The 26945-nt window shown below is 43.1% G+C and overlaps 2 protein-coding genes across 2 annotated transcripts; one reads left to right on the forward strand and one right to left on the reverse strand.

Moving 5' to 3' along the window:
- phox2a (paired like homeobox 2A) lies at positions 1-3642 on the forward strand. The gene is made up of 3 exons (XM_068716819.1): positions 1-592; positions 1989-2176; positions 2341-3642. Exons 1-3 carry the CDS (start codon positions 370-372, stop codon positions 2833-2835), a joined length of 906 nt encoding a protein of 301 aa, XP_068572920.1. The 5' UTR covers positions 1-369; the 3' UTR covers positions 2836-3642.
- A 1305-nt stretch (positions 3643-4947) lies between these two features.
- Positions 4948-26681, reverse strand: inppl1a (inositol polyphosphate phosphatase-like 1a). The gene is made up of 27 exons (XM_068709406.1): positions 26197-26681; positions 21528-21591; positions 20587-20734; positions 20420-20501; positions 18961-19107; positions 18452-18542; positions 17390-17479; positions 16711-16809; positions 15187-15337; positions 14397-14503; positions 13554-13656; positions 13188-13384; positions 12978-13095; positions 12328-12424; positions 12001-12139; positions 11815-11914; positions 11148-11236; positions 10964-11045; positions 10692-10781; positions 10218-10331; positions 9697-9873; positions 9321-9476; positions 9041-9125; positions 8445-8528; positions 7527-8277; positions 7224-7357; positions 4948-7080 (listed from the first exon to the last, which is right to left on the reverse strand). Exons 1-27 carry the CDS (start codon positions 26382-26384, stop codon positions 6978-6980), a joined length of 3786 nt encoding a protein of 1261 aa, XP_068565507.1. The 5' UTR covers positions 26385-26681; the 3' UTR covers positions 4948-6977.
- Positions 26682-26945: the final 264 nt, after the last annotated feature.

Below are 26945 nucleotides of genomic sequence, written 5' to 3' on the forward strand. Positions count from 1 at the left end.
GCAGAGAGCGAGCTGCAGTCCAGGGGAAAGAAGCACCGAGGGGAGAAGAACCAGGAGCAGGAGAAAGTGAAGGAGGACAGTGAAGAGCTGTAGAGAGAACAAAAGGGAAAACATCTGGATTATTTACCAAAGAAACAAGAAAAACAGCTGCGTGACAGTGAGATATAAAAAGCTGACAAGGAGTTTTGAAGAAACGAAACAAACAGTCCCGGGAGATACTGGGGACACAGACCAACTCTGACCGGTTTGAACATTAGTCTATATCTCCTAAAAAATAAAAGGCGGCTGAAGACACACCAGAACCTCTCTGCTCAGAGTTCACCTCGTCGTGTTTGGCTTGCAGACCGGTGTTTGCACCGGCTCCTCTCCATGTATAAAATGGATTACTCCTACCTGAACTCCTATGACTCCTGCATGGCGGCCATGGAAGCGTCGGCCTACGCGGACTTCAGCTCGTGCAGCCAGGCCAGCTCCTTCCAGTACAACCCGATCCGGAGCGGACCGTTCTCCAACCCGGGCTGCACTCCGCTCAGCACGGCCAGCTGCACCCTGGGAGCGCTGCGAGAGCACCAGCCCACACCGTACTCCTCAGGTACAGGGGACTGTTTTATTCTACGAGGACATACAGATAAGATGTGGCTCATTATAGGCTCATGTCTGTTTTAAACGTGGAAAAAAAAGGTTGTACAGGCTATAGGCCAACATTTAGTCGACTCATCTTTTTCTCTGGCATTGACACACACCGACATTTTAAAAACAAGGGGAAAAAGAAAATATCTAATTGTCAACTCTATTTTTCGTTTTTGATGACCTAACCATCTACAGTTTAAGGCCTAAATGGTTGTACGTGGCTTTTATTTTAACAGACTTTATTCCTGATTTAGGATGAAATCACTGGAAAATAAAGACATTTGCATGCTAAATCAATGTAATGATTTACAGGTAATGTGTTTACATGTTTTAATGATGATAAGAGATTTTTAAAGGTAAAACATTGTATTTCTATGCTAATTAAACTATAGCTCATATAACACACGTCAATCTACAACAGCCTAAATGAGAATACTTTTATATATAGGCTCATATAATAATAATAATAATAATAATTTATACATAATTAAAAAATAACGAAATCATTCTTGACAAATCACACACACACACACACATACACACACACACACACACACACACACACACACACCTGTTGGCAATAGGCCCACCTAGCAGAAAACATTGTATTCATTTGCCTGCAACCACTGCCTAATTGTGTCCAAATTTATATTAAACTCAATATCTATGTTGTTCTTTTCTGTTCTTAAAGCAGTTAAGATCATTTCCTTTCTAAATGAGTTTCCATTTTGACAGGATTGACAAAGTTTTAAATAATCCAGTGTGACATTTCGCCGTTACTCCAAAATAACCAATACATTTTAGTTGCAAACTGACCACATATTTTTACTGATTAAGGTACACCTGCTGGATTTTTAAAACATTTTATGAATTCGATACATAAATAAATAATAATATAAACATATAATATGATAATAAATAAACAGCCAAATTAGTTTTAAGCCTTAAACCTCTCTAAGGCCTATTACGAGGCGCAACACTCTCAGTCAACGTTATAAAACGGAAACAAGTTTTAGGCCAAATACAATACGAATGTAAAATGTTGGTTTGTGTATTTAACAAATTTGTATCCTTTTGTAATCAATGAATGAATGCGCATTCTACAAACCAGTAAATAGGCCTATACTGTACAAAACACAGTTTGTTAATTAACGAAAAACTGATTATGACAGATGTCCTGATGACGTCGTTTAAAAGTTGTTTTCCTTTTTTTTTTAAACCCGGAGAGTTAAGAAAGGTCTTGCTTCATCTGCGCGGGGCCTCTCCGCATCATGTTAATCCGGAGCCTCTGCTGTCAGACCATGTTAACTGTTGCTTTTCGAACACTAAACAGATATATACTTTTTATATTATCACAGTCCCTTACAAGTTTTTCTCGGACCCCTCCGGCCTGAACGAGAAGCGGAAGCAGCGGCGCATCAGGACCACCTTCACCAGCTCCCAGCTGAAGGAGCTGGAGCGCGTGTTTGCCGAGACGCACTATCCGGACATCTACACGCGCGAGGAGCTGGCGCTGAAGATAGACCTGACCGAGGCGCGGGTACAGGTGAGCGGAACAGGCGTTTAATTAAACTGCTGCTTTACTAAAAGAAAACCTTGTCGCATGTACTTCTGTCTGACGTTATGGTTGTTATCTGACATCTATATATGCCTCCCATGCCATGGCTTTTACTCACTTATTAATGTTTTACCTCTATCTGCGTTTAACAGGTGTGGTTTCAGAACAGACGCGCCAAGTTTCGTAAGCAGGAGCGCGCAGCCAACGCCAAAGTCAGCAACTCTGGCGGCACCACTGGCAGCAGCTCCGGCAGCAGTTCTGGAGGCAAGAAGGGCGGAGAGCTGAGGTCTTCCTCTGACGACGACGAGTCCAAAGAATCCACCTGCAGCCCCACGCCGGACAGCACGGCCTCCCTGCCGGGCTCGGCCAACGGGAACCTGGGCAGCCCCGCCAGCCTGAGTCCCAGCCCGGCTCCCGTCAACAGCGGCTACATCAACACCTCCAGCTCTCCGGTCCTCCAGGGGCTCAAGCCGCCCAGCTGGTCCAGCCTGGGGCCGTCCAACCCGGCCGTGGCCCAGCCGGCTGTCCAGACTCAGGAGATTCTGAAGGCCTGGCAGCCGGCGGACAGTATGACCGGGCCCTTTGCTGGAGTCCTGTCCTCCTTCCACAGAAAACCCAACCCCGGCATCAAGACGAACCTGTTCTGAAGCGCAGGGAGATAAAATGAGAAACACAAACATTGTGCTGTCTATACTGGAACAGTGAAGAGTTTCTTACCCATTATAACACTGAATTCACTGGTGTAGGCGGCTGTATAGGTCACGGAGGCCCTCGGTCCTTCTCCAAAAAAAACAAAAACGATCCTGTCAAACTGATTCAAAGCTCAGACAATAAAGTCAAAGGTTTGGTCACCATCTCTCAACCCTAAAAATATTATGCAACTGCACCTGCAAAACTCTGGACAGGGTCAGTTTCCTAAACCTGCGATGACTTTAACTCTTCACGGTCACCCTCAAACCTATTCAGTTTGACGAGAAGCCCCTCCTCCGCAGATATAAAACACTAAAAGGATGTTTGTGTGTCGCCGAATCACAACTGCTTTGACTTGATAAACACATCAGATATGCATACCCGCATTTATAAAGCCTCTTTTCACTATTTCTTGCTCACCTATAAACTCAACATTCCCACGGAGCCTTTTGGACCGCCACACATGCGCCCTGATGAGCATGGCGGTCAGGTACACGCGGGGTTTAAAGCAGAAATCTAAACATCACGCTCCGGTCTCTGCTGGGGAAAACAAAACAAACTCAACTTTATCCTCAAGCACAACTTCCTCTAAGCTCCCCTGACACACAGACCCCCTAAATCTCTTTGCCCAAGCAGAGCAGGGCACCCTCAAAATCCAATTAGAGCAGCCGGGTCCAGACCAGACACCTCCCCAGTTCATCCCTTCCTTCTCCTTCTTTACTGTATCAAGTCCTGACTCCCCTACTCTCATCCTCAATGTGACCCCCCCCCCCCCCCCCCCCCCCCCAGGCTCTATGGTCCCATCCCTTCTCTCTGTCCCATCATGCCTTTCTCTATCACACAGTGGGCACTTTGTTCAACTTCAGCAAGGGAAAAGTAAGAACTTGAGGCTCCTGCAGTTTCCTGCCCTGTTCTTTGGGTGGAGAGAGGTATAAAATATGTAGTTATATACAGAGCAGAACCTACAAATGTGTCAATCTTTAATTATTACTGAATTGTACTGTTGGTTTCATGGTACTCCAACAGGGTGTATCACTGTTGTCACTGACTGAAGAGTTTGTTTGATGATTCTCTTGCTGGAGTGATGGGAAGGAATGGGTTTTTGTTGCTTCTGTCTGTGGTGTGAACTGTATCGGACTAACAACTCATCACCCACTCCGGCTCCTCATCAGTGTTTTTTATTTTTATTAACTCTCCCACAGCCGACGAATATGGGTCTTTGTCAGAAATGCAACACAAGCTGGTAAAATGTTGGCAATATAGAGAGAGAGATGCAGACAGTTGCAGGAGTTTTCTACTGTATGTCCATAAATACCCCAATTCTGTTGTTTCTTTTGCAAAAAAATGAAAAAAGCAGCTGTTTGTACTTTCTCTCAACTTGCGAATTTGCTTGTGTATCATCTCGATTTAATTTTGTAGCAAATCACTGAAACAAGACTGATTTCAGAGCTGACTTTTTAAAGAGGGTTTACTCCAGAAATCTACTCAAAAAGAGAGGGGGGGAAGAAAAAACATGTATTTATTAATATTCTTTATTATGTCAATGAGGAAAACCCACACATTTCTTTGAACTGCTCCTGAAATTTTGTGATTGTAAATTCCGTAATTAGTAATATAAATATTAGGTAGCCCTTCGTTTATTCCTCTCATGTTGCTTTACAGATTTATTTCATTGCGGAGCATCTGTCTCTCAGACCAACACACGTCCATGAAAACTATGAATCGACAGAAGCTCTAGTGAATGAGAAGTTATAGCACTACTCTGAATATTCTAATAAATCTACATTATGGAAGCACTATGTGACGCGTTCAATGATCTGGTTTATTGTGTGTAAACAGAGGGACGAGGGTGTTGTGTGTTGTGTGCAGACCTCAGACACTAACAAAGCTGTTTTCATGAACACTGGACGTACGAGCTCCCTAAACCATGGTCAAATAAAAACTTTAATGACTGTCACTTATCTTCATGTTACCGCTCCTTAAATGAGGCCGGTCTACAGATCATAACCGTTTCATCCCTAACAGCTTTCCCTGCAGACGACAACAAAAAAGAGGAGAATGAGCGAATGTAGAAAACAAGTAAGATATTAGATTTTAATTGAAAAAAAAAGAAAAATACATGGACAACTTACATTAACTTAACATAACCAAAAGAAGTGACTACATGAAGGAACAAGATACAAAGGGAGTGTGTCAGAGAAAACAACAATGGCGCTTCTCTTTTTCCCCTCACACACTCACACACACACAACCAAGAACACTGAGAGGCTACACGGCAGATCCACATTCTCTGCATCATAGTTGTTGGGCTGTTAGGAAATTAGACAACTTGTATTACACATTACACAAGCAAAACAAATGGCAGAGGTTTCATGTGATGCAACATAATTCAAGGACGTTTTTGTGTCACGAGGAAAATTAGGAGAGATAGACATGAATGAAACTGCTACAAACACATATTTAGTCCCAATTATGAAACAACACATTCATTGACAGTTTAGAGGATCTCCACATCGGCGTCTCTTAAAACAACTATAAACTGGCTTTTGGTGTGGCTTCTAGTCTCACAGGCAGAAGAGGCAGGATTTTAAATTAAGAACAAATAACGACACTGTGAACACTAACAGGTAAGTTAACTCTCTGGTTGCTAACTGCTGAAGAACAATATATAAACAAACCAACTTCTTTCACTCAACATGACTTGGTTGCCTCTAGTTTTCCACAAAGTTTGCACAGTCAGCATCAAACCGACTGGTGAGGTCTATGGAGAAGCAGCACCACCTGCTGGTTACATTAGGGAACAACATCAGCCTTCAAACCCTCCATGTCCTGCAGAAACCTGACTTTGTTTTTTTAATGAATCATAAGAGGTGACATGTTCTCCCACGAGTACAGAATATATGCCGTGTCTCTAGTAATGTAACAAAATAACAAAATAAAATCAGCAAAATCTCCAGACAGCATGACAGGGAAAAAAAATGTGATAAATGTGCTGGATAAAACTTTCAGAGTTTACCTCATTTAAAATTGTGATATTATTGCCTCATGTAGTTCGGCACTCATTTGTCAGTGTTTACAGATTTTCGAAAAAATCTCATCTTCTAACAATGCAATCAACTCGTCACAATCTGCAAGCTGAAATGTCAGTGTTTGGGGTGCTGATGTGGCTAACAGGTAAATGTTGTACCACGGCGAAACATGCACTTTTAGCTTCACCGGGACCAGTTTGGTTGGTTTGCTCCATATTCCCTTTTTCCTTAAAAATAAAAAATAAAACCATAAATATGTGCAGAGACACTGAGACAATAATTTCCACCATTTAAACAACAGCGGCCCAAACATCATCACAAAAGTACAAAATATGAGAATTGCAAGTTGACCTCGCTATTGCCCGACATGAGCCCGGGCTAACTCCTCTACTGTCACCACTTCCTGTCCGCCTCCATCACAGAAGCTCCCCAGCTGTGTGCTGACATTACCCATGAGTGCTCTCTAACAATTCCCATAAAGTTTCCTTTAAATGTGACCATTAGTGGGGAAAAAAACCTGAGACAAGGCTCCTGTTTCCCACAAAAATCTTTTCATTTTGCTTTAAATTTGAAAATCTCCTCTTCTGAGGAGTATCAAACTCACTGACTTGATTTATGTTTTTTCAGGAAACAGAAAGACAAAACAAGCTCTGAAGCTAGCTTGAAGCTGCAGGTCAGAGGTGACGGTACAACATAAAGGAATTAGCTGTTTTAGTCATATCTCTAATTCTGTGTGGCCAGAAAAAAATATGATCCCATCCTGCATCTTGTCACTAGGTTCCAATGCTGAGGGACATGTAGTGTCACTTGAAGGACTGAAATGATTCTCTTTAAATAAGGCCACTTCTGTGACAACAACACACATACAGTACATCTGAAAAAGATGGTGGTTCTAAGTGTTTTATGAAAGTACAAAATGGAGTGCAATTTCTCTAAGAAGGCACAGTCTGGCATCAATTGGCACGTTCCAGCTCAGTTCAGTTCAGTTCAGTTCAGCTGAAATTTGGCCTCTTGGGACCTGGTATGGTACCAGGCCAGTTTGGACCAGTCAGAGACCAGTTTTAAAGAGTTTATTTCTGCTGCTGCTGCTGCTGCTTAAGGCTCTCCAGCAGGATTCGCTTGTGAGCGGGGTCGAGCACTCCCGCCTCTTCCAGGTCCTCCTCAGTGATATCGCTGAAAAAAAACAATTATTACTATTTAACAATAATGATAAAAGAATAACAGTAGAGATTAGATTGGAGAGGTCTACAGCAACAGCTTCTATTTTGCACAAGAACATGAATGTGAAGTGTCTTAATGTGTGTGAGTTTATGTACCTGAGGAACTCCAGGTCGTCCCAGCCGTTGTGTAGAAGGCCCTGCTCATATCTCTCCAGTCCCAGTCTCTGCAGCCACTCCCCCACCGACGACTCCCCGACAGACAAAGACGAACTACTGCTGCCCCAAAGTGCCTGTGAAAGGGAAATGAAACACAGGATCAGCCTAAAAACTGCTGTATGAACATTGCAGCTCGTCACAGCTCCCACACGCCTTAAAAACAAATACCCAAACAAGTCACAATGTAATGCCATTTCTACCTTTGAATGAGGCACTGAGTGTTCATTTAAATGGACTGCTCACCTCCTCAGGCATGTCCTCTGCAATACTCTCTGTGATGGCATTTCTGGGGGGGAAGGTGCGGCAGGCGTCCAGACCTAAACCCATTGGCTGCCCTCTAAGAGGCGGTGGCGCAGATGGAGCGCGTGGAGGCTGCCCAGTAAACTCACTCTCACTCAGCGTCTTCGCCATCTGGAGCACAGAACACGACTGGTCGTCCAACGCCCCTGGTCCAACCCCTCCTCCTCCTCCTCGTCTAAAACCCTCTCCGAGGGCCGGTGGGGCAGCAGCACTGGCTGTTGGGATCCTGACCTCGGCCAGGTCTGGGTAAAGAGTGCGAGGTTTGGAGAAGGGGGCTTCTGCAACCATCTCCAGGGCTCCCTTAGGGAGAGGAGGAGGGGGGAAGTCGGGAGGAGGTCGATTCAGCGTGCTTCCAACTGTCGTTCCAACACCACCACCCTGCGCTCCTGCCACACAGGCGCCTCCGTCGTCCTCCGAGGAGCCCTCCTCGCTAATAGCGCGGACCGGGTGCCCCATCATGGGTCTGCGTGGGTGAGAGGGCACTGAGGCCACAAAAGAGGGTTTGGTTCGAGCTCCGGCTGAGGGAGGAGGGGCTTTAGCTACCTGGGGGTTTGGGGAGGTAGGAGACGGCAGAAGCTCAGGCGAAAGAGCAGCTGCCGACTGGTTGGGAACACCCTCCAGGATGTAGTAGGCGGGGTTATTGTAGCTGTTCTTGCAGATGGACGGATCACCATCTGGTGCGTCCTGTTTAGGCCTTAAAAATATACAGAAAAAACAGAACAGGTGGTTGATAGCTTGCCTTTTTCATGGTTTTCACTTTTTGCTCAGTTGATATTTCCACATCAAAAATGTGTCTAAGCGGTTGCATCTTTTGAGTGGTTATCTTGAATATGTGTGTAACCTATATGTACAGGGCGGTACCTTGCAGCAGTTTCCTCCTTGCTGGTCCGTTCTCCCTCTTCACTCACTTTTCCCAGCTCTCCAAGCTGTTTACGAACAGATGGCCTGCACAGAGAGAACATCATAACCAGTCAGCTGGTGTGACAAAATAGAGGATTGAGATGTTTTTTTGTGCACATCCCTGGTGAAAGGTGCAAGATATCAGATTCAATAAATGGTAAAAATGTAACATTTTAACTATACTGGGTCTTCATCAGGCAAATGGCCAACATAATCAATGATTTGCTTTTCATTACAACATTGTGATTATTTCTTAAATGCAACTTGATGATATTATTCCTGCTGTATTAAACTGTATAAAAGGTTTAATACAACCAAAATACTTTTGTAAAGGGTACTCCAGAAAAACAATCTCTACATTGGTCCACAATTTATATTTTTTCATTTTATGTTGGATCATGTGGATATCCACTATAATGTAAATATATCTGTAAAATGTGGTGTATAGAATAATCTCCTCTGAAGGATGTGTGCAAACTTTACTTCTTTAGTTTTGCACTTGATGTAGATCTATATTAAAATGCAAAAAGCAGAATATTTTCATATAGTGTACTGACTTGACGTATTCATGTCCCACTCTGGACACCAAAGTGCATTTCCCTTTAGGTCCACCCGTCTCATCCTTGTCCACACTGATCCACTCTGAAATACAACCATAAAAATGTACTTTGAGTTAACTTAAACATCAGTCAAACATCATACTGCATCATTTGGTCAAATCACGCCTGCAAAATTCTTGAAGCTTAAAAAGTCCTTTAATTTGTCTAAACTGCTTCATTTACATATTTCCTCTTCTCTGGATAGGTTCACTGATTCCTTTTAATTGGCGGCATTTACCGTACAGTCTCTCCCTGGTTCCCATTCTTTCGGAAGGGACTCTGACCCTCATGGACCCCCTGATATTTCCTGTTTCCTCGCCCCGGTGGGACAGGTAGGTGTGGAACTGCTGTGCTGTGCTGCCAATCATAGACTTCAGAGCCAACACACACTCTCCTAGCAGGGAAACACACACACACACACACACACACACACACACACACACGCACACACACACACACACACACACACACACACACACACACACACACACACACACACGCACACACACACACACACACGCACACACACACACGCACACACACGTGTTTGTTTGTCAGACTAAAAGTCCACTTCAAAGAATTGCACGATCTCATTGCAAACACTCTCTCCATACCGTAGGACTCGTATCCATCCAGTGACTTCACAGTCAGCAGCAGATGCTGGTCCTGCAGGTACTCGATCTCCGAGAGAAGAGGTTTGAGCGTCGTCAGCTGCTTGTTGGACCAGCCCACCCGCAGGAAGTTGACGTTGTCACTGCTCTGACTGTCGTTCTCATAACTCTTCTTAAACTCTACAGATGAGAGACAGACAGAGAAATGCAGGGGGGGGGGGGGGGGGGGAGTGAGGACAAAGGGAACAAGGTTGGAAGGAGAAGTGGGAAGGAGAGAAGGAAGATGTTTCTATTGCATTTCATTCAAAAGTACATGTTGGACAGGAGGTGGGGATGCGGCACAGATCAAAAATGGATTCAAGCTTAAAAGGTATACTGACTGCCTGAGAAAGGGAGGGAGGGAGAGAGATACGAAAAGAAGAGACAGATGGAATTTTTATTCATCCATTAGGTGTTACAGAAACCCTGTCTGTACTGTAACTCCCCGGTGGATTTCGGTCAGGTGCCGGGTGTGTTCTTCTCACCTTCCAGACAAGTGGAGTAGAATTCGATGAAAAACTTGGTTCTGCTCGCCGTCTTCACGATGGCCTCAATGCTCTCGAACTCAATGTAGGCCTGCTCTGAAGACTTTGGCAGACCTACAGAGAAACAGGAGGGAAGGGGGAGTGGAGGAAGACAGGGAAGATCTAAGTAGGTGGCGCAGAATAGTGTATCCAGAGGACAAGAAAAGAATTAGTAATTTACTTGTAAATGTGACATTTTGTTCATTGAAAGAAAAACTCCAGTGAGCCAGAAACATAACACAGACCACAAATGTGAAAAAATTAAACATTATGCACTTACTAACTGACATTCAGTTGCAATACATTCACTTTTAAAATAGAAGCTGTGACATAGTATGAATGAGAATGAGCAACAGCTTATATTCAGCTCAACTCATGATTGACAGAAAGACAAAATAAACAAAGGAAAATAAATTTAACTGAATCCACTTGTACCTTTCTTGGAGACAAACTGGGAGGTCACCCCCACCTCGAAAGTAGCAAACACAGGGGAATGATCACTGGTCACTATATCATCTGTACAGCCTGACAAACAAAGGAAGATATAAGTCACATCATCATGTGTCCGCCACATATAGAGGTTTACAATGTTTAGGGGAAATTAACCACTACACCCAGTTGCTAAAATTGCAAAATAAAAATAAAAATAAAAAATACCTCTGTAACACTGAATTGAAACAAATGTATGAATTATTTTTGTGCCTCACCATAGGAGTTACAGACGATGTGTGTTTCTGGGTAGGACTTCCACAGGATCCTGTCACACCAGGATGGAACATTGGTCCTCATCTGGGACAGACAAGAACAGTAGAAGACACCGTAGAGTCATCAGTTTTCAGAAATGGCTGGGAGGACGTCCGTCTGTGATGTTGTGTGAGTTGGTAAACATACCCCTGTGGCCTTCTGCTTCTGCCACACATACGTGTCCCTTGAGCCACGTTCATAACGGTAGGTAGGTGGGAACGAGATCTCTTCCTCCCCTGCAAACAGGCAGACACACATTCTGTTGTTAGAACTCCTCGCAGGTGAGTGGAAAGGTGCAAAGCGTAGCATTTTATTCATTAAATAAAGCTTATTAACACATTCATTTGAGATGTTAATATAATATTAGTATCATTTCTAAAACAAACGGAAGATTGCTGAGACGATAGACAGCTTCCGTCTCTCCCTTTGAATTTTGCAATGTGTGACATAACACCAGGTCCAAGTTATATTTACTGCATTTGTGCCACAGAATGAAGACACTTTTTTTAATCAGAGCAGACTGATTGATTGTATTAAAACATGAACATTCACAGACTGCTTGGGTTGACACATTTACAGTATTTATGGTACAGAGGGGCGGATGAGAGCAATTGTCCTAATCAGCAAGTTGTAAATGTATTGTAATGTTAATCTCAGTGCAAGAAAACGCTCTCACAGTTTCTCGCAATGGCAAAAGGCTGAGAGACTTAGAGGCTGGTATTGAGTCTTCCAACACTTGCACTATCTATTCCATTACGCATAAGGAGAAGAGGTAAACAGTACTGTAAGCCAGAAGTCCGGTAGAAACACTAACCAAAGCGTAGAAAGACTTTGTTCTTCTCTCTCTCCAGGTTGAGCTGGTCCACCTTCAGCAGGGGCTCAAACTCCTTCCTGTTAATGTAGTTTAAAATCTCCTGCACACACACACAAAATAGATGAGGTGTCATGCACATCTACTGCATTTCATCAATCTTGTGGGTGCCTGAGTTTTCTGTTTCACCTGTATGTCCATATCCAGCCTGTAGTTGAGGTCTCCCAGCCAGAAGAGGTGTGTGAAGCGCAGTGAGATGTCGAAGGAGCTCAGCTGTTTGTCTCCTAACGACAGCAGGCGGAGGATATCTAGGTAGTTCTGGTTCCTCCTGTAGGAGTCAAAGGTAAATGAGGTAAATGAGTGTGAGTAACATGTGACATGTATGTGATGTAAAGGCACATCAACCACAAAGTAAAACTGTAATATAAAAAGGGTGAAATAAAATGGCCATGAATAATAATAATAATAATAATAATAATAATAATAATAATATGTGTGTAGGACTGAGTTGGATACCTGGCAATCTTCTCATTCCCTGATGTCAGGTGACAGTTCACAAAGCCGAAAGACGTCCCGTTGAACATAAAGGACACGCCCACAGCTCCTTTGTTGCCTTTAACAAACAAAAGTCAAAACAAACATTCAAAATAAATATATTACAGTTATTAACTGCAATTGACTAACGACAAGCGTTACGTTATTGAACAAAAAAAATCCTGTTGAGAAAATTAATCAACTGTCATGACATTGGAGTCTTCAGTTTGGGACAAATAAATGTCAAAGTTTCATTCTCTTAGTTTGGAAGTTTACAGAGTTTAAATGAATGTCATGGCATTTTAACTAGATGGTTTCTTAGGTCGTATTTTTTAGTGAGACCACAAGAGTTGCAGTCATAAAATCCATAATAACTCTTTTAACTGCCCCTTTGTTAACGGAAAAAAGTCAGTGTTTGATAGTGCCGTTATTCTTCTGACTTCTGGTGACTAGTAGTTCTTTTGTTTACCAATGTTGAATGCACTTATTGTAAGTCGCTTTGGATAAAAGCGTCTGCTAAATGACTGTAATGTAAATGTAAAATGTATTCCAATGTTCATATCTCTATATTCTGTCCAGAAAGTAAAGCACGTGAAGAAGAATAAAGACTGAACACGGAGTGCTGCTGTTACCCAAGGTGTTGGCGATGCCCGTCTTCACACTGGACATCCCCACGTGGCTGATCCGGTTCTCGTGTTCCGGTTTCACCAACACAGCAATTTTTATGTTCCACAGAGTTTGCACTGCGATCTACAACCGATGACAGCAACAGAGAGTTGGGAACCAATTAGCCATGGTTTCTTTCTGAATGTCATATTTACAGAAAATCTTTCTTTCCTCACCGGTTTATAATCCAGCTCCGTCTGTTCCTTCAACATGGCGCGTAGTGACTCCACCCACTCCCGATCACACACAGAGTTTTCTTGGCTTCCAAACACGTAAAGGTCATGAGGGATGGTGACCGTAATCTCGTCTAAAGTCTTCCCGAGGCCGCGACACAACACCCATGAGGCCTGAGACTTAGGCGCAGGCACTGAGCCTAGAGACCATGACCAAAGTATTACATTCTTCTCTTCAGAAATACGAATGTCAAGCTCTAGAAACACATACTTTGGTATTTTTAAATGCACTTTAAAAACTTCAGGTTGTGTTGCTTTTAACGTGAATCATGTTGAAGATATTACGAATAATGTGTGTTTGTGTCTAACCCATATTCCAGGTGCCCATGAAGATGGAAATCATGTCTGGCTCGTCTTGGTTGGAATGTTTGTTCTTCATCAGCTGCAGCAGCTGGCAAAATGCCTCCCGCTTCTGAAAAACACCCACACAGACACACAGACACACAGACACACACACACACACACACACACACACACACACACACACACACACACACACACACACACACACACACACACACACACACACACACGTGAGTGGAAGTTGTCACAAAAGGGAACTTGAAGTAGCAGCACTTAAAAGCTGACTAACAATCAGTGTGCATATATGTGCTTTTCATTAAATTGGAAAAAATTACGAGTTTATTCTTTAACAGTTTTCTCATTTACAGCACTGAGGGAAGACAACTCTTTTTTGGTATTTTCCATCAAATTTTCCTCATTAAAAGAGAAAAGATCTGAGGAGAATCACATTGAAACTGAATTCATAGATGACGTTTGTGTGTGCGTCTGATTACATACGCAGATAAAAGAGATACATCAGAAAATGTCCTTGTTAGTTTGATTATGAATGGGTTTGTATCTTTGAATGATTGAGTAACTGTAAAAAATTGTGCTTTCTTACATCTGCAAATTTTCCTTTGAGGCAGCGTGTGAGTGAGTGTGAGTGAGTGAGTGTGAGTGTGAGTGTGTGAGTGTGTGAGTGTGAGTGTGAGTGTGTGAGTGTGAGTGTGTGAGTGTGTGAGTGTGAGTGTGTGAGTGTGTGAGTGTGTGAGTGTGAGTGTGTGAGTGTGTGAGTGTGAGTGTGAGTGTGAGTGTGAGTGTGAGTGTGTGAGTGTGTGAGTGTGTGAGTGTGTGTGAGTGTGCGCAGACCTTGGCACTAGCAAAGATGAAGTCTTTCCTCTGGTTCTTTTCCTTCTCCTTCTCAAAAACAATGCCCAGTTTATTCTGCACCCGCTGAGATTTGATCAGCTGACGGACTGAGACAAAGACAAAGACAGACGAACAGAGGACAGAAAGTCAGAGACGGGGAGAGAGTAAGACCACGAGGAAAAGCAATATCGAGTAATAGATTGACAGGTTAAAGACGGTTAGAGTAAAGGAAGGAGAACAATGAAAAGGCATGACAGAAGAAATAGGCTAGAACAAATTGTTCAATTTGCCATTAAATCATCATATGTTGTTTATGTCTTTATCTCAACTGCATCTCTCACAGACACCATGAAGAAAAATTATGTTATTACACTCTTGGATCCATAAATACATCGCATCTCTTGCCCTGGAGTCCAGAGACATTTAAAGAGTTTTCATGGAGCAGCTAAAACCGACATTACTCAGGGTTACCCAAAACAGTTACCAAACTGTTTTGAAGCAGAGGACGGCCACGCCACTCAAAACACAGACCACATCCAATAACATCATATACAATGAATATATACCCTTTGGACATACATTAACAATCAGGGAAGAGAGTAGAGGAGGTGCTGTTTCACACAGAAATTATCACATATGTAATGAATGTGGCCATTGTTCAGTCGGTCTAAAAAGCCAGTTGATCACAAGACAAGTTGTGTCACTATCTGGGTGTCAATCACGGATTACTCATCTCACGGTTTAGAAACTATTGGGGACATTGCAGATGGAGTGTTTGTGTAACTCTCACTTTTGTCATGAGTGAAGGTGGTCCAGTCCTCTTGGCTGTCCTTCACCTTCTTCATCACTACCAGTCGCCCCCCCTCCACGTCCACGGACAGAGTGTACTTCTGACTCTTTCCTATCTTTGTCAGCTCTGCCAGGTAAACATCCAGTTTGACCTGAAGTGGATCAGATATGGAGCATAAAAAAACAACTCATAGAAACTGAATTTCTAACAGTGTATGTGTCCACAGAACTCATGTGAAATCCTCAGACCACCAGGGGTCTCCAAAATGAAAGTAGTGGACTCATCTGCAGTCTCTCCCTCTACTGTTATAACATACAAAACACGCTGCTTCTATGGCACTAACAGAGTTGCATCTAAGTCAGTTATACATGTAGCCAGCTAGATTAGAAATCTGAAAACAAAAAAGTAGGAATTTGGATGATAACAGACAATGTTCTGATTCTCTTGATTGTCGTTTTAGATAACAGTCCACATATTTCTGTTCTTCACATACTTATTATGCGTATCATGTAAAGTCATGACAGGGTTTTGTTTGAGTGTCAGTGGGTTGAATCAGGTTCCACGCCTTGAACCTTTCTCTCCATCTTAACAACACTTCTGTTCCTGTGCAACAGGAAGCTGCTGAAAGGAGGTCACCACAGATGATGCAGACTTGGCTAATTTTTTTAATTATTCACCTCTTCCTCCTTCTCTGTCTCACTCTGTACTCCACGTGTTCCTACTGATAATAATCTCTCTTTACCTCTACACCCCCATTATGAAGCTCTTTCTTATTATTCTGACTTTCCTCTAAATACATTATGCTGTCGGCACACTTTCAAAATAAAACAAATAGACAAAACATCAGTTATACTAATTTACTTGCGAACTCGGGACTACGATACCAAAAGAGACAAATACTATATACTATGACAAAGCCACTGATGATGTCACAGGAAGTGCATTACACACATTCCTGTGGTCTCATATCAGCTCTGCTGAGAAACCTCCTGCAGTGTGTTGTGGGAATATATGACTTCACACCCTGTATAACTGTAATTCAGGTGCAGTCTGTCCTCTGTGAAACCAAACCACCAGTCCACTATTAAGACATTTAATAAATCAAACCTGGAGGAGTTTTAGCGTTGTAAAAAAAGAGAACTCAGGTTTGCTAAAACGTGCATCGTTAAATTGACAAAAGACTGGATTAGCACTTGAATGTCCAATAGGGGCAATTTGGCTTTGAAGCCATTGAGTATCTTAGAAAGTATGGGTACAATTTGATAATTGCTAAAATGCAGATTTGATTCAATAAAGGGTCAATTTTATTTTTCAGTTTTTAGTTGATTCACTTTAGAACAGATCATCACTCCTGCCTTAATACTGACCTCATACATACGTATATTGCCCTGCAGAGACCACCACTAACAAAATGTGTGTGTTTATGAGTTTGCAGGTAGTGTGTGTGTGTGTGTGTGTGTGTGTGTGTGTGTGTGTGTGTGTGTGTGTGTGTGTGTGTGTGTGTGTGTGTATATGCAGTCGAACCTCGAATGCCTGCACAGGGATGGCTTTGCTGTGCCGCATGGAAAGAGGAGGAAGGGAGCACGGAGATGACAAACTCATGTCCTGGAGAGCTTTCAGAGCCTGAGGGCACAAAGAGAGAGCGAAAAAGAGAACAATAACAATTAAAAGAGTGGACAGGAAGAAAAAACACACAGACACAAACGGAGACACTGTGTTGCTTTCAGCTCAAGTGTTGCTGTGAACAATGAAATGAGTTTCCCACGTTTTCTAAGAGGAGCAGAGAAGGTGGAGTCAGTGACATCACATGAGTCAAGACATGCAGCCTGATTGAGGCTATTTCCTATTTCCTTCCCAAGCAGCGAAAGCCCTTCCATACAAACAAAGTTCAAGTAGAAGTGGTGTCAAATATTAACATGGCAGAGCTGGTCAAACTGCACTTCTAAATTAGGGAGAAAAGTAAAAAAGTCTAATAAAAAACATCCTGTTAGGCTTGACAATAACTACTTCCTTGTTATGACCTACATGGCACCCGTCTCCATTTGGCTTTCCTAGTATTACACATTGTACAAATACTTTTTAAAGGGTTGCAACAACAAATGGACTGCCGTGTCCAAAAATGAGAGGGAGCAGAAGTGATCGTGTGTGAGGGTGCACGCCTACACATGACTGAACTGAAGTGTGTGTGTGTGTGTGTGTGTACCTTCTTCTCTATGGAGGACAGCAGGTCTTTGAGAATTGCCAGCTTGGTCACAAGGTTCTCCAACTCCTGGTCTCCACCCTGATTCACCGACTGAGGGAGGAAAAATTACAACTATCAGAACTCTAAAACTAGCATGTTAAACACACAACAAGCAACGTCGTACAAATTGTTCTTAAGGCTGCAAAACCGGTCTGCCCGTGTATAAATCAGATTAAAACATAGACTGACACGTACATGTGTGCTTGATGATGACTACCGGACCGATGCCAGCACAGTGACGTGCAGCACAATGGCCTATCAATCATTTCTAAGTGGTGATGATTTAAAAACATATAAAAATATGACTCATCGTAAACATCTCATGTAAGCTCATCTCATGTTGTGTTTTGTCGTGTAAGACGACAACACACAACCATTGGAAAAAAGATTACTGCAGAGAAATGACACCCACTTGATTGTGTGTGTGTACCATGTATGTGATTACTCTATGTGTGTATATTAAGCCCCGCTATGTGTTAAAGCCAATAAGATGTTTCTGATTCTCTGTCACTAATTCTGATTGGCTGCTCTGTGTACAAGCAGCTTTACTAGTTAGCGAGGCTTAAACAGAAGTATTGACTTGTTACTTAAGGACATTATGTCACATATTCCATCATCTGTGAAACTGAATCAACATTCCCGTGCGACACATCACGTTTAATATGAGCAATACCGGTCGGGAATTACAAACAAATGTTATTTATTTTTAGAGAGAATAGAGAAGTGGCTGTTTTGGAAGTTGGCGGAACATTTTGGTTCCAGTCTGGGGGAAGTTAAAAAAGGTCACACAGCTTGGATACAAATGCAGACAACTCGTATTTGAATTAAACAATCGGGATATTGCCCACGGATTGGTGGTGAGGGGCGTCTCCATACATACTAACATAAGTATTATATTGTATAGAAGGAATGCAGAATAGGGCTTAAAAACTGCCACAGTCCAGTTGTTGGAGGAAGCAGGATGACATTGTAACTTAGCGTGCGCACACACAAGAACACACACAAAGAGTCACAGAGGCGTACCTGTTGGATCATCTTGGAGACCATGAAAGCACTCTGCTGATCAAAAACTTTAGACAAGATCTCCAGACCTGACAGAACCTTATCCACCTCCCTATTGGGGGAAACACAAAGAGATTTACATCTTAATTCATTTAGATACATCTATAAGGAACCAGATAGTTACTAGATGTATGTGTGCATGTTGGGGCTGCACAATATGTTACAGGTGATTATTAACCACATGATTGAGTTAAATTTGTTACATGTATATAATCCAAGCCTGTTGTTAGTGGTTAGTTTATTTTCTGTGGCTTATCACAATGTTTGAATGTGCAACATGTGCCACTGTGACCAAAACAAGAGACGACTTGAAGCAGGCGGCTCTGCGGGCTGCACATTTCTATGATTTAGTGACGAGCACAAACAGTGTATAAAGAACGGCTTTGCGTAGAGCGTGCATGGACAGGAGCGTATGCGTCGGTGGAATACTGTATGTGTTGTCTACAGATGTCCTGGGATGTCCTTCTTACCCATTTAGGCGTTTGCAGGAGGCAACTAGTGTCTTGTTGAGGTGAGGCAGGGAGCCGGCTCCCTGTTTAACGGCCTCGAGGTCCAGAGCATAGCTGCCCTTCAGGTACTCGTGGGAGATGGTGCTGAGGCCATTAGCTGCAGGAGCACTACAACAAATTCAAATAAAGTCCAATATTTATAATCCATCCTCTCCATTGTTACTTTTATGCTATTATGACCATAAACATTAAACTTTCAGCTGATACTTAAAACAAGGAGTGTCAAAATTGCAGGTAAATTCCATCCCTTGTATCAGGAAAACAGAGAACTGTCATGACTTCATAGTAGCCATATCTGTGTGAGAATCTGTGAGCGCTGTGCAGTCGGGATTTTTTGAATCACACATTTCCTCTTATACCGAGAGCTGACTTATGTCCTTATGGTCCAGACTCTGGCCTCCAAGTAAACTAAGAACATTTTTCTTGCACCTTATTTTTAACATGCGACGTTTGCAAACTAGCAATGGAAAAGGTGACGTCTTGTTCCTTCACGGTCTCTGATCTAAGATGTCTTTTGCACTCATTTTGGAGAATTTAATGAATTGTACGTGGAAAGCATCGTTTTTACGTATCTTTCCATGACAACATGGCAAATGAGGACCACTGTGACGGGGAGGAGAATGAGGCTTCATTGATTTCCTCTACAATTGAAACTGTGACAAAGTTCTTTAAAACTCACTACTTTCTGGTTCTACCTGTGGTTAGTTGGTTACGTCTTGTGAACACTTTTTAACTGCAACTGAAATATCAGAATGATTCAGCCACCTAACTCACTTCACTGTAGTCTGAGTGAGGGCGCTAATCTTTGTTCATGAATATACACGGATCTGAGCGACACACACAAACACTTCGTCAAAGCTGTGCATCATCTGTGACCAACATGGTTTTACACAGGATGTGGTTTTCCTTCTCTCTGCAAGCAGACGGGGGCACACGGGCACAGCGGAGGTTATTAACGTGTGTGTGTGTGTTTGTCTGCTAATCAACATATGTGAGTGTGACAGAGAGTGTTTGTTGTGTTTGATACGAACAATGTTTACTGCATGATGTGCGCTTATATCATGTGGCAGAAACAGTGAAAGTGAATGAGGAACGGTGTGTGTGTGTGTGTGTGTGTGTGTGTGTGTGTGTGTGTGTGTGTGTGTACATGGGTTTGTTTGTTCATAAAATCTCTGATACCACCGCTTACTATTTTTGTAAGCGAAGTTGACATAATTGCATTCACGGTGAAGGAACATCCTTCCTCTCTCTGTGTGTGTGTGTGTGTGTGTGTGTGTGTGTGTGTGTGTGTGTGTGTGTGTGTGTGTGTGTGTCTGTGCGTGCGTGCGTGTGTGTGTGCACTACATGGTAAACATTGTTAAGAAGCTCTGCAAGTGGTTTGTGATTTGATTCTCAGCGTGTCCTCATATAAACTTTGTACCTTTCTGTTGGTGTGTCTGGTCCAGGGGGAGTGTAGGTGGAGGCAGAGCGAGGGGGGAGGGGTGGCTTCTCATCCTCTCCATCTACCAAATCACAGAAAAGGAGAGTTAACATGAGACAAACATGATGTGCCAGTGATATGCAATGTGTGTGCTTGCATGGCGCTACCTGAATAGTCCCTGTCGTCGCTGACAGCTGCTTCCTCTCTGTCCACGGCGTAAAGCAGGGTGGTGACCAGACCCTGGCTGGGCTGCAGGTACAACAACACCAACTCTGGCAGCGTCTTAAACCGCTTAGGCTGCACGCCCTGAGACGTCTGAGAGGAGGGAGGGAGGAGGACATTCGAGGAGGGACACACCAAGAGACACAGAGGAAGAGAAGGACTGTTATTTTCTACATGGTATGAACAGAACAATAGCATCCAACCTCCTTGGCTACAAGTAGTCATGTTATTGAAATCTCTGGTGGGCCCCTATTGTTCCACATTTAATGTTGTGTAAGCAAATATGATCCAGTGGTCTAAATATAATTCAAACCAGGAAGAACTGTTTCGGTAAACATTGCTCCAAAACATACTCAGTTCCAGGATGCAAAATTAAGACTTTTAGACGATCTTCAACGTCACAGCTAAGACCCCAAAAATCATACAACATGATGTGGCCACACGGATAGTCTGAAGTGTGTGTGTGTGTGTGTGTGTGTGTGTGTGTGTGTGTGTGTGTGTGTGTGAGGAAGAGCGTGTGTGTGGCTGGTGGTAGTGCTGGTGGGGACTTCACAGCTGTTGGGCACAACGCACAAAGAGGCTGCTGTTGGCGTGTGTGTGTGTGTGTGTGTGTGTGTGTGTGTGTGTGTGTGTGTGTGAGTGAGTGAGTGAGTGAGAAAGCTCAGAGAGCTCAGAGCCAACAAAAGCATCTCTGCCTGCCAGCTGCTACTGAAGCAAATACAGTTTTTGCTGCACACATGCACACACACTTGACCTCAGTGGAGTGAGTGAGTGAGTGTGAGTGTGTGTGTGTGTGTGTGTGTGTGTGTGTGTGTGTGTGTGTGTGTGTGTGTGTGTGTGTGTGTGTGTGTGTGTGTGTGTGTGTGTGTGTGTGTCTTTTCTGTACCTGTACAGCGAGAAATCCTTCGTCGTCTGGGAGGATTCTGTATGTGTGGACGTGCTTCTGAAACCTACAGAGAAAGAAACACCAGAGGAGGAAGAAATGAAGGTCAAAAAGTTGGAGGAAATGTAGTGAAAAACAGACAAAAGGGAGAAGTGAGAGAAAAAGAGGAGACAACTTTTAGACTATGGTTTAATAAAAAAACATCTCAAGCCCTGACATGCGTACATACTCTCTTGGACTTGACCTCAGTGAATAGGGGTGTGTGTGTGCGCATGTATGAGAGAGAAGGGGGTTTAAATGGTGTAGAGAGCCTCAACCTGTTGCTGTCCGTCACAGTTGTGAGCGGGCTTTATCCTTACATGATACAGTACAGCAGATCAGCCTAGCTTTTAAACAATGTATAGTCATAGTGATGGTACAAAATAAAGAAACCAAAAAAAAACATAGTTTGTGAGATAGGAAGGATACAGATTAAAAGAAAATGATCCAAGTTATTTTTTGACATTAGAGTCGGAATTACATTCTTTATTGAACCACAAGGTTTTTTTCTTCTTTTCACCGATTGCAGTTCGATGCTCTGACATCGCTATTGCACAGTTGTGACTACAACGCCTGCAGCCACGAGCTGGAGAGTTTAATGATTTTCATGTCCTGCTCAGTGGCCCGGAACACAAAATGTTCAATTTGCCAGGCAGATGTTGTGGTTAATGTCTGTTGGTGTGTGTGTGTGTGTGTGTGTGTGTGTGTGTGTGTGTGTGTGTGTTATGGTTGTGCGTCTGTTTGTGTGGGCGTAAGCATGGCAGCCTATGCAAAACACTGAAGTAATGCTTTTACTGCTGCAGTGCCTCTACTGTGCTTATTTACAGTGTGTGTGTGTGTGTGCGTGTGTGCGTGCGTGCGTGCGTGCGTGTGTGTACACATTGTATAAATTGAGGGACGGATAAATCCATGGCAGGAATTCTTCTTGCTCTGACCCCTCAGCTGTTTTTCCGGTCTTTCCAGGTCAGTGTTCCACAACTAAAACATGGACTGGATGTATGTACTACTGAAGTAACTTCATGAGAAGCAAGGCCAGTTTATGTTTGACTTTTAATTTAACTTTTTAAATTGCTGATATTTCATGTCGCCTTCTCTGACCGACACAGTGACGTGGGATAAACCTGCATTTCCTTATTGAGGGCAATTGTGTTTTTACAGGCTGATTATCATCAATTCCTGCTGTAGATGCTCAGATTTGTGTGTTTCTTTTTCTGGTATTCTTGCCTTTATCTGCCAGCATACACAGGGGGGGGGGGGGGGGGGGGGGGGGCATGCAATTAGGGCCCTGGCACAGATTTGAACCCACAGAGTTCAATGATTTGGGACTTAGCCAGAAAAACTATCAAGGACACTGACATCACATATATCAGATAGTTGCCAATAATAGTTCCATATATATCACCATGGCTCACACTAACAGTACACACTTAATAAATATTTGCTCCTGCCTTTCAAGGCCCAGCAGTAAACACAGTCAGTGAGATGAACTGCTCCTTTTGTCCGCCCTGGCCTCTGTAAACCATACCCCACACATTTAATCCTGTCATATTATAAAACACAATGCATTGTGGGTCCAGGGGGCACAGAATCTATGCACAGAGTCCCTGGCAGTGTACAGTAGAGTGTTTGTGTGTGTGTGTGTGTGTGTGTGTGTGTGTGTGTGTGTGTGTGTGTGTGTGTGTGTGTGTGTGTGTGTGTGTGTTTTCCTGTTGGCAGCTGATGATTTTCTGCGAGTCTGTGGAGTAAATACTATTGTTTCAGTAGCAGCAAAGCAATAACGGGGGAGAGAGAGAGAGAGAGATTCATTATGGGATAGACACAGATGCAAAAGCATACAATGTGTGTGTGTGTGTGTGTGTGTGTGTGTGTGTGTGTGTGTTGTCAACAATAGACTCTAGAGGATAAAGACTCCCCACTCTGCCCTGTTGTAGATTTACTACTTATCATTCAAAATGTAACCTGCAGGACAACATACAGTACAAACTGTACAATATAACAAAAGCACAAAACATGAGGGAAATGTAACTCCTTGCAAAAAGGTACACTGAAGAGGTGAGTCCAAGTTAAAGCCACTTTAGGTAAATATAGGTAAAGACTAGCAGGGTTGAGTAAGAAGGAAATCTACGTAAAATGTAAGGAAGGACTGTAAAAAGTACTATAAATATGGGAGTATATATTTATATATATATACTCCCATATTTTATATATATATATATATATATATATATATATATATATACACACACACGTACCTGGAAACTGTCTATTTAAAAAGAAAAGCATACATTAAAAAATTCCCAACCCACTAACTGCACAAGGCAATAATATACACACCCACTCACAAGACTTCACGGTGAGGAATGCTCTCTCAGGAACATCTCGGTGTCAAACACACACAGACTCACAGAGGGCCGTGCATGGACCCCAACATGTTTAGACGCGCTGCACTGACACTCAAGAACATTTTAACATCTCTGTAGTTGTCACACTGATGCATGCTTAAACTCAAAATATGACCTCACCTACAGTAATGTCCGGCATTGCAATCATTAAAGGAATCCCTTAGCTAGAAAGCTGTTTTTCAAATATTTCACTATTTAGTCACACTGTGGCAGTGAATGATAAAGTTCCAACATAATACACTTTATTCAATCTGCTCTGTAGAACATAAATACATAAACTTCCCTTGTACACAAATACTAAACACACACAGTAAGCTGGTCAAAGTGGTAATTTCCTATAAAAGTCAGCATGCTAAGAGGAAGTGAAAGGCAAAAGCCTGAAAGACTAACTGGCCCAGGAGTCAGTGCCACTGCTGGTACAGCGTCTGTAAAGTCACCGGCACAAACACTCGTCCCACCAGTCTATTGTCAGACAGCAGCAGAATGGAAACACTTCAGAAACACACTGGTCTTTCTGAATCCTTTAAAAGGGAAGTACAAATATCTGTCTGTGTGTGTGTGTGTGTGTGTGTGTGTGTGTGTGTGTAAGTCACGAGGACACGCTCAGCAAAAAGCCATGTCTAGCAGCCATGTTTAGGTAAAAAGAAAAATGTTGGCATCTTGGTATCGGGACTGATCTGTGCATCCATAGATATGACGTTTAATATTGAGAGGACCTGGTATAGACATCAGATGCATTTTTACTCAGTAATATCAGCACAAGTTCACAAGAATGAGTCAAATACATTTTTTCTTCTACGGCTTCAGGGGCTGATACTGAGTCATCCGTATTCTCAAAGATATCCTTTATGAAGATAGACAGCTTGTTTCTGCCATAACGATCTAATAACACTGGTCCACATGAACTGTGACGAAGGGGTAATACTTTTGCCAGGTTATTTTACTGTTAGGTCTTTTGTATGTAGAAGCTAAACTTGTTGCTAAAATGCAGTAACACTGTTTTCCCACATTGTTTTGACAAAAGCCTGTCCATAATAACCTTTAGGTACCAAGAAGGAAACTCAATGTGAAAGGGGAGAGGAAGGGAGAGGTGGAGGCGGGAGTAAATCCGGAAACGGATGATGCATGGATGTGAGGAATGTTGTTGTTCATAGAGTGACCTAATGAATTACTATGGAAATTTATATTTGGCATAATCATTTATTCTGATAAGCCAGTGGCCAAAAATGAGATGCAGGCTTATTTATTCTAAGTTCGTATAGGAGTGCGAGAGGAGTAATGTGATTACATGAAAGTGAAGCTACTATATGGTCAGAATGCAATATAACAAACTATGTAATAGTGTCATAAATTACAAATTATAATAGTTAAAACATATGATGTGCGCTACTGCCGGTGTGCATGTATACACACCACACAATAGACTCAGCATGGGGTGAACTATCAGATAGGGGATGTGGGCCGAGTCAATGTCAAAGCACCATGTCACATGGCATAGAGCTTCTGCACAGTCAGTGGTCTTTGCATCTGTTTAACTTGGGTTATGCGAGTAATTTTGGCCATTTGTAGTTGAAAAAGTTGGACTTGCCTTAGTCATTGTCAGGTGTACACAGTGGCCATGTTGTCTGTGCATTGAAGCTTGATCGACTGCTCTGGTTCTGTATGTTACTTGCTGAACATGGGAGTTGGTTGATGGCAAAATATCCCTAAATGAGGGAGGGCGTTTCAACACTTCATTTAGCAAAGACCAGGCCCTCTAAACCCTGACACATAGGTAATAGCCATTTGATAATATACACTGTGTGAGAAGATAGTATGTGTAACTACTTGGTACTGCTGCACTGATCTTACATGAGTCCTTAAATTAAAACATCAGCCAGGCTTCACCAGCCCTACAGACGATATATTTACCTCCAACCACCATCCAGTTTCTGTGCCCAGTAAAAAACGGCGCTGCAGGCGAGACCACATCAGACAGACAGGGACAGCCCTAAAGTTGTGTGTGCCATGCTGGAGTCTCACTGCTGGGCAGACAGACAGACAGTCTCTCCTAGCCAGACTTCAGTGAGAAAGTAAACAAATGTGTTTGGCTGAATACGAACTTAAAATACCTTTAAACTAAAACCTTGGCAGAGCTGCTAACTTTTCCCCGGTACAGGAGGCCGAACGAGGCCCCAACACACACGTTAAGAGTCCCTGCACGCGTCTCTTTTCTTAATAAAGTTACTTACAGTACACACAAAGCGTACGCCCCGTTGACACTCTCGCTGTCCCGCACCAGGAAGCTGCCGTCTCTCCCGGCCCGGGCCAGCAGCTCTTCGGCCGCGGCTCGACTCAGGTCCCGGTGATACCACGTCGGCGGTGCGGGCCCCAACGGTGAAACCCCACCAACACCAACACCACCACCACCCCCGGCCATGGCCACAGCCCTTCAAAACCGGGTTCAGCTCGAGCTGCTTCCAGACTTCTTCTCCGAAAAACCTCCCCAGCCCTTCTTCTCTTCCAGACTAGAAACGTAGTCCAGTGAGCCAAAAGAAGCGCAGGAAAAGTAGCGTAAACGTTAGTCCAACGAAAGGTTTTTGGGAGGCGCGAAAGACCCGACGACCGGGCTAAAAGTTGTACATATGTCAAATTACACTGTTTGCGGCTGTTGCCTCAGTTCCTGAAAGACTCGCCTCCCTCCTCTTTCGTTTCCCAGTCCCACGGAAATCAGGGTATGTAAATCCACACTGGAGACCGGGGAGCAACAGCGGGGACGACCCGCGTCAAAGCGAATATATCATTACGTCAAAGCGAATATATCATTAACATACGGCACTTCCGGTGAGATTTTCGTAATAAAACAGCTTCTTGAGGCATTTACATTGAGACACTTTATTTTATGAGCAAAGTCACCCACGCTTTGTTTACGGTTAGGTTTATGTCTTCGCTAATTTGACAGAAATCTCTGGCAAGGATGGATGGAGGAATAAAGGCACAC

The sequence above is a fragment of the Cebidichthys violaceus genome, unplaced genomic scaffold, assembly GCF_023349555.1.
Source record: "Cebidichthys violaceus isolate CVI_PGR_0920_01 unplaced genomic scaffold, fCebVio1.0.p SCAF_1, whole genome shotgun sequence".
NCBI classification, from domain to species: domain Eukaryota; kingdom Metazoa; phylum Chordata; class Actinopteri; order Perciformes; family Stichaeidae; genus Cebidichthys; species Cebidichthys violaceus.